The sequence below is a fragment of the Lycium barbarum genome, chromosome 3 (assembly GCF_019175385.1).
Source record: "Lycium barbarum isolate Lr01 chromosome 3, ASM1917538v2, whole genome shotgun sequence".
Lineage (NCBI taxonomy): Eukaryota > Viridiplantae > Streptophyta > Magnoliopsida > Solanales > Solanaceae > Lycium > Lycium barbarum.
The window spans coordinates 6815106-6823580 of NC_083339.1; the positions used below are offsets into that span (position 1 = coordinate 6815106).

The window sequence follows — 8475 nt, forward strand, 5'->3', positions numbered from 1 at the left end:
ATGGTGTTATTTATATATTCTTACATTATACAAGGATACTATATATGATAAATTGAAAATGAAATCAAGCAAACTTTACGAACAATTGATATGATATGAAGAGTATAGCCAATATGATTACTGAAAAATCTATGAGCTATTTTCTGTCCTACATACTAAAACAAATATTATTACGTCTAAATTTCAAACAAGAAGGGGTCGAATTATAGGAATCCCCGATATTTCTGTCATTATGTTTCAACTCGTCTATTTTCTGTTCTTGGTCTTGGTCACTACCCAGTGTAATCCCACAATAGTGGGGTCTGGGGAGGGTAAGATGTACGCAGCCTTATCCCTACCTGGGTAGGGAGGCTGTTTCCGATTAACCCTCGGCAACCCTCCTCCTTTATCCGGGCTTGGAACCGGCAATGTGAGCGAGCTCACACAGGCGGAGTTGTCTATTTTCTGTTCTATGAAACTAAAATAGTAACTATTGTTACGTCTAAATTTCAAGCAAGTAGGAGTCAGGTTATAGAAATTCTCGATGTTTATGAGCCCGTTTGGATGGGCTTATGCCTATAAGCTGCAAACAGCTTATAAGTCAAAAAAAAAAAAGTTGGCGAGCTAAGTCAAATGGGCCCAATTATTTTTTTGAGCTTATTTTAAACACAAAATGACTTTAAGTTGGCCAGTCAAACACTCAAAAAAGCTGAAAACAGCTTATAAGCAACTTATAAACCAATCTAAACGGACTCTATGTCAGTTCCATTTAAACTCATATACTTTGAATTTGATGTACTTGACAAAATATCTCACTATGGATAGAGAAAAAAAAAACCAGAATAAGAAAAAAGGTAAAATTAAACATAAAATAAAGTAGGAAAAAACAAGGTACTTTTTTGGGGGCCTATATATGTGGTTCCTTTAATATTCTTTAGTGGAGGTTGCACAATAAACAATAAAAGATACAAATATATATGATAAGAAATACGTGAAGATCAATCTGTCTATTTTTCACAAAAATAGTGTGGACAACAACAAGTGGAATTGAAGCTGAATTATCTCTTCCCCAAAATATCAATGGAGGTTGATCTTTTTGCCTCAGCATTGATGTTTCCTTATGGGAACCAAATTCACAATTTTCAGTAGCCAGAATTTTTACTAAGAAAATTCAAAATATAAAAGAATAAATATATGATGAAATCAAGATAATTTAACATCTATTATTTATTATATATAAATCAATAAAAAATGACCTTATATATACAATTAATTTTTTGACGAATGAGATCCAGATGAACTTTTTATGCTCCTAGCTCGGCTACAAACGTGCACTTAACTTGTGCATGCAACCGCTTCATTAATATGTACATGTTATACATAAAGGTAGGTTGGTTATATACTCTTATGCGCCTTCATCGGGCTTCTTGTTGTGTTTCCTCGTGCGAATAAAGTAAGATTATAGAACTTGAGCAAAGCATAATATATATTGTAGATGATATATGTAAATCACTTTCAATTAATTTGAAATTGAGGTGCAATTAATCCCCCATACTTGTTTTGTCCCTTTCTTCATGTATTTTCACATTGGATATTACTATACAGGTAGGAGTCACGGTCAAATCCTCACCACAGCAGTAACTTTTTACTAAACACCAATGGAGTCATCCACTTATAAGTTTATCCTCAAAAAAATTAGGTTGCGATCCCATAAATTGATAGTCAATTCCAAAAATTCTCATATTTTATTGATGCTACTTTGGAAATAATTACAAGTTTACACCTTGATATTTAATTAGTAAGATCTGTAATATGAATACCCTTATGTTGTGCAGCGATATAAGGTGCCTTGATCTTTATTCAGGCCCGATGAAGAATAATCCACTGTATTTTTTATATACCTCTTGAATACAAATACCAACTAATAACCAAGATGAAGCCTTCAAAAAAACAAATAATAGCAAGACCATTTTAACACTCAAAATTCAATCCCAAATAAATGTAGGTAAAGAATCACAACCATACATGCATACAAATACTAACATCATACTTATATACTCCAAGAAAATGCAGCAGAAAAGAAGAAAAGGAAAATTCCCCCTTTGTAGATCACCCCTTTATACATTTCTTGAAACATAGAAGTAGCAGAGGAAGAATCTTGTTTAGATGAAGAACCAGAGGATCCTGCTTTCTTTTTCGGCGTTATAGGCGTAGGTGCTGGTGCTGGAGCTGGAGAAACAAAGAATTTTAAAGGAAGAAGAACTTTGTCCACTTGATATATAGCCAGGTGGTCATCAGTATATATAGTACTTGAAGCACTTGCATTCACAACCCCGGTTGTAATGTTAATTGAATTCCCCGTCGTTGTTATATTTATAGGAAATTCTCTGTTGCTTGTTCCTCCAGCTTGTGTCCTTAAAGGGTTGCTAGCAGTTTGGAATTGAGTGGGTGAATAGTATGTAGGGAGAATATGGAATTGGATAAGTTCAGCTTTTTGTTGATCATTGAAAGAGTTCAATGTTCCTGCTTTCATGGTCAAGAATGCATTATCTGTTGGCACAAACATAGTGATTCCATTGTTTGAATTGTTGAGTTGTGAGGTGATTTCATTGAGTTGTGTTGTGGTCTGAAGTAGACGGATAAATGTCGAGCACTGGCCTGCTTTTTCGAGGATCTTTGTCACGTTTAGCGGAGGTGGTGGACCTGGAGCTGGAGCAGGAGCTTGAGCCAAAATGCCAATGCATTTCAAGAAGAAAAGGAACAAGATCAAGAATATATGTTTCATTTTTTTGCTTTTTTTTGGAGGGTTTTTTTTGGTTCAATTTGGTAGGTGTTGTGGAGGGAGAGTTGTAGAACGTGTTATTTATATGTTGAGAGGATGGATTTCTTGATTTGAAAACAATGAAAGGAAAAGATTTGTGGGGTATTTTGATGGAAGAAAATGAGTGTAAAGTTAGGTGAAAGAGTGCAATTTAAGGTGAGATGGAACATCATTAAGTTTTTGATAATCTCAGAGCAGCTGCTAGTTTGCTTACGAAGGGAGGAAAAACAACCTGGAAATAGTGGAGGTAAGTTTGTATTTTTTGTGGATATTGTTCAGTTTTTTGTTTTTGCGTTAGCTACTGAACGACGGTGAGCCTTGGAGTAACGGTAAAATGATATCTATTGGACCTGTTGGCTATGTTTCTCGGATCTTTCAAAAAAAGGTTGCCGGATGCATGTCGGATCCACTCCAAAGGTAGTATTCCCTTTGTGATTCATTTTGTGTATCCTAGTTACTGTTTGGAGAGTCAAATGATGCTTTCTTTTATCACAATTTTTTTCAATATATTGAAGTGTTAATTATTGTGACTTATAATACTTACGTAGTTTCTAAATTTGTAAATTTAATTTCAGAAAGACTAGAGATTCTACGTCCTAAGTCACGAAAATTAGTTAGTTTGACTGTCGTACTTTGAATCAGGTCAAATAATTTGAAACGGAGGGAGTATAATTTTCGAGGATTAGACACAAGTGTGGCAATATTTTGGAGAGTCCTAACAACATAGCTTATAGGTCTCAGGTTCAAGCTGTGATACCCCAGCTTAGGAGGAAAGTCCGACATCGGCATAACAAAGGAGAGGTATTGGGTATATAAATAAGCATGTCTTATCTCCTAGTGATGCGTTTTAAGGCCGTGCGGGCCAAGGATCAAAGCGAACAATATCACTAGCGGGCTAGGCTGCTACACAAGACATAGAATCAACCGCTGATACTTGTGTGAGGATATATGCAATATATTTACAGGACAATTGTCACAATGGTTATGGTGGACTAGAGGGCTAATTAAGATGTAATTTCAACAATCACAAGAGACAACATATTGGTACAACTGATGAGATTATTAATGTAAGATAACTACTTGTAATCAATCAGACAATTACTTTATTGGTTATAAGCTGTGTTTTGCAATTTAAATTCATGATAAAACAGTATAACCAAAATTTAGCAGTTCACTGAAGATTTTAGGAAACCTCCATTGGTATTAATCAACTCTGATTATTTTGGGCTGTGCTTGTTAGATAGTTAAATGAGGATCATTTTCCCTCCCTTAATCCATAGTTACGTGAAAAAAAGAATCATAACTTCATACGACATCTTCATTATATTAAATGGTTAGGTTACTTAGAAACAACATTGCATGGATACGCGTACGTACACACAGGGGCAGACCCACCTGTATCCGAGGTTGTCATCCGACACCCCTTGGTTGGGAACTTTTTTTATTTATTTATGAATAACACTTTGCAAAAATAATAAATATAAAGAGATGCCAAGCAGTATAGCTTCGGTAGCCCATCGGTGAGGATCATCAATAGCAATCTTGAGGTTCATGTGTTCGACCCCATTTTACAGCTTTTTTTTTTTTTTTTTTTTTTTTTTTTGCTTGTTCTAAAAATAAAGAAGCCTAAAAGACTTGAACCCGTAACGCTTGTATAAATGAGAGAAAGCCATCCGCCTGAGCCAACTTCATTCTATGTAAAAGATTTAGCATTATTATGTTTTTCCAGCTTGGCTCTTTACCTAAATAATATCTAAACTGAGCTGGAACCCGCGACTCTTTACCTAACAAGGGGTATATGATCGTAGTCGTCAATAAATAATTTAATAATATTGTGAAATTGGATTACTCAAGCAATTTAAAACTCTAACTTTGAAAAATTTACTCATTTTTCTTTTATACTTTGTAATTTTTGGAGATTAAAGTTGCTTTGCAATTTTTGGTGTTGTGTGTTGCTCTTTCAAATTTAAGTTCTTTTAATTTTTTATTTTTCCATTTTTATTTCTAGTTGAAATTTCTTGAAAACATTCATCATTTTCTTTTGGAGTTGAATTCTTTGAAATTATCTAAAATCTATCTGAATTGATATTTTAAGTTGTAATTCAGCTTAAATTTATTTTTCTAAGATATGATGCCATCATAGTAATTTTATTTTTTTTACTTCTTTAAATATCAACACTGCTTATGAAAAATTCTACGTACACATAGTACCTAGTATCCATCTTATACGGCTAGGACTATAAGAGTAACCTAACTAGCGATTTCCGACAAATTTCTGAACTGCAAGAGCAAGAATTGGAATTAGAAGAAAACTTTCTTTACCATAAGATCAACAAGTTGATTTAAAATTTCGGTATCAACCTCTTGGCTTTAAAAGTACTATCTTTCTCGAATAAAGTCGATTAATTAGGATAAAATAAAATGTAAATGCTAAGTGTGGAATGAGGGAAGGTATTCTTCTTATCCACAAAGCTTTTCTGGTCTACAAAATTCCCTTTTTTTTTTTTTTTAATGATGCTTCTTAATTGTTAATTAATGAAATTGTAATGATGATTCTTAATGGTTAATTGACGAAATTGTAATGAGCAATAATTGAGTAGATACTTTTATTGTAACACTAACAAAGTAACAATTCCTAGTTCGTCTAAAAAATCAATTACATGAGAAAGGTGGAGGAAAAAAGAGGAGACAAGTACTCCACTCGTTTGAATTGGATAATCAGTAGGAGAATGATTGGCTCTCATTTACCACATTGTGAAAGAACCTCAACACTTCATCTGAAAATTCAGTTTGATGATTAACGTTGAGTGTAGGATGTTTTGCTAATCATAGGAGTAATTGTACTATTTGCAAGTTAAACAAATTCAGGTTTTCTCTCTTTAAACGAAATCAGAGAATGGTTAGCCAGAAAATGACAAAATTACTTGTAGTTACCTGAGTCATTGCTATACAGTGCATACTGAACACAAAATTAAGAATCAAATCAGCACGTGAGAGGACGAGTTGAAGAAAAAATTAAGTAAATAAAAGTATGATCACTCTAACAATTTAAGCTTTAAATAAGACGGACTCCATAATAACGGGTTTAAAGCTATAGGGAAACTTTGTCATCCATATTTTCACTTGTATATGCTTCAGGATTAGCAGAAACCTAACTTTGATAGAAACAGTTAAAGATGAAAACATAAATTGGAAGGGCTTTAGTTATATACATTGACATTGTCAATTTTTTTTTTTTTTCGTTTTAAACTATTAAATGTAGTTTAACAAGTGATAAATGACTAATTATCATTTTTACCATGTAGTCAGTAATGATTATTGTAAAACTTAACCTTTTTATTACCTTGTAAATAATTTGATTATGTATATTTACACCTCAAGGGGATGATAGACAAGTCTTTTTAGGATACAATATAACGCAAATTTACTGAACCACTTTCCAGTGCAGGCTTGAATTTATAGAGTTGAAAGAAGGATGGTCAGAATAATCATCTTTAGAATTCGTTTAAATTTAAAACTTATACATCTAAATTTTAAATTCAAACTTTAAATAAAGCTGGAAAAAACTATAATATATAAAGCCTTTAAACTCATTTTACCCTTCCGATATGAGACAATCCCACTTCATAAATTATAACATACTATTAAAAAGCAAGAAAGTTCTTACTGAAAATCAGGTAGAGTAAAGCAAAACAAAATCTAAATGGCAGAAAACCAAAATTACAGTTAAGTGAAATCACAACAATGCATGCATGCAAGCACGAGAATTCATGGCAATAGCCAAACTTACAATTAAATGAAATCACAACAATGCATGCATAATAACAGTAACTTCAACTTATTAGCTCAAATATACAAAAGAAAACAAAGCCAAGAAGAAGAGAAGGCCGTGGGCCAAGTTGATTGCACCAGAAGATACAGAGGAAGCAGAGTCAGAATCCGACGAATCATCTTTCTTTTTCGAGTTAGGTGGTGAAGGAGCGGGTGTCGGTGCTGGTGGTACAAAGAATTGCAATGGGAGAAGAACCTTGTCCACTTGATAAATAGCTAGTTGGCTATCAATGTAAATTGTATTAGAGATACTTGCATTGACAATTCCAGTTGTTATATTCACTGAAGTCCCATTTGTTGTTATGTTGATAGGGAATTCGCGGTTACTGGTTCCACCGGCTTGTGTCTGGACCGGGTTGCTAGCAGTTTGGAACTGGGAAAGTGAGAAGTATTGAGGGAGAATGTGGAATTTGATCAGTTCTGATTTCTGTTGAGCATCAAAGGAATTCAAAGTCCCAGCTTTCATGCTCAAAAATGCATTATCTGGTGGCACAAAGATAGTGATGCTGTTGGAATTGTTGAGTAATGAGGTAATTTGGCTGATTTCTTCAGTGGTTTGTAACAACCGAATAAACGTCGAACATTGTCCTGCCTTTTCTAGGATCTTTGTCACATTAGTCGGGCCAGGTGGTCCTGGAGCAGGAGCGGAAGCTTGAGCAGGTGGTGGAATTGGAGATGGAGATGGACCTTGAGCCAAAATGCCAATGCATTGGAGAAACAAGAAGAGAAAGGGTGACACTAAGTTGTGTTTCATTTTTGTGCTTTTCTTTTTTGGTTAAGCTTAATTTGAAGTTGTTCTGGTGGTGGCAAAAGGAGACTGCACCATTTATATAATGGGGGTGTAAACTTCTTGCTCTAAAGCAATTAAGAAAACTACAAAAGGGAAAAGGATAGAGAAAAAGTTAGTGGGGTATTGGGATGAAAGGAAATGAATTGAGAATCACGAGGTTTCAAGTACAAATTCTAGCGGTAGTAAAAATACTAGGTGATTTTTTCCCATCTATCCAAGCCTTGGTGGACAGTTACTCGGTACTTATGTTGGTGAGAGGTAACACATATCCCACGCAATTAGTCAAAGTGCGCGCAAGGTGGCCCAGACACCACTGGTATAAAAAAAAAAAGAGGCGAAAGGGATGGAAAAACGTTAGTGGGCTATTGGGATGAAAGCAAAGGAGGGTGATGTTTGGTGAAAGGTTTACATATAAGGTGAGCAAGTGGATAATAGTTTTTGATGATATTATAGCAGCTGCTGGTTTGCTTGTGATTGAAGGAAAAACAGATGGGAAAAGTTTAAATTATTTTGAAGTTGTGAATCCCATTCAGTTCTCTATTGTAATTTCTGCTGGGGTACAATCTTTCTAGTTGGAATATGTACTCAACTGCTAAAATATTACAGGGGAAAAATCATCATCAATCATCATTGACCCAAATGGTGGGACAAGAAGGCTAGTACTGTTGCAAGTTGCTACTTGATTGGTCACAATCCAGAATATATTGGTACAGCTAATGATAATGTAATGCAACACAAGAAAGATTATACTCGTACATCAATTTGTTGGTTATTAGGTATGATTTTGCAATATCAATGCATGACAAAGATAATATAACAAAAGTTTAGCGGCTAAGAGTAAACATTCAAGTCCCAAATAAGTTGAGGGCTACATAAATCCTCACTAACTATGTTTCTCCATTTAAATTCATCCAAACTCAGAGTCTAGACAAGATAGTGCTAGATTTAGTATATTATTACTTAAAAGAAGCACATGATGATCATGCATTAGTTGCAAAAGATTATCCTTCAACAATAGTTGAACATTTTAGTGAAGAAATTCAAGTTGTCACCC

General features: G+C 34.3%; 2 protein-coding genes across 2 annotated transcripts; both read right to left on the reverse strand.

Annotated features, from left to right (window-relative positions):
- Positions 1–1849: 1849 nt before the first annotated feature.
- On the reverse strand, positions 1850–2837 carry LOC132630070 (fasciclin-like arabinogalactan protein 12). The gene has a single exon (XM_060345590.1). It carries the CDS (start codon positions 2762–2764, stop codon positions 2030–2032), a length of 735 nt encoding a protein of 244 aa, XP_060201573.1. The 5' UTR covers positions 2765–2837; the 3' UTR covers positions 1850–2029.
- Positions 2838–6351: 3514 nt separating this feature from the next.
- Positions 6352–7991, reverse strand: LOC132630073 (fasciclin-like arabinogalactan protein 12). The gene has a single exon (XM_060345593.1). It carries the CDS (start codon positions 7383–7385, stop codon positions 6642–6644), a length of 744 nt encoding a protein of 247 aa, XP_060201576.1. The 5' UTR covers positions 7386–7991; the 3' UTR covers positions 6352–6641.
- Positions 7992–8475: the final 484 nt, after the last annotated feature.

Excerpts from the sequence above, each read along its gene's own strand:
- LOC132630070 (XM_060345590.1), bottom strand. The coding sequence starts at position 2,764 with ATGAAACATATATTCTTGATCTTGTTCCTTTTCTTCTTGAAATGCATT.
- LOC132630073 (XM_060345593.1), bottom strand. The coding sequence starts at position 7,385 with ATGAAACACAACTTAGTGTCACCCTTTCTCTTCTTGTTTCTCCAATGC.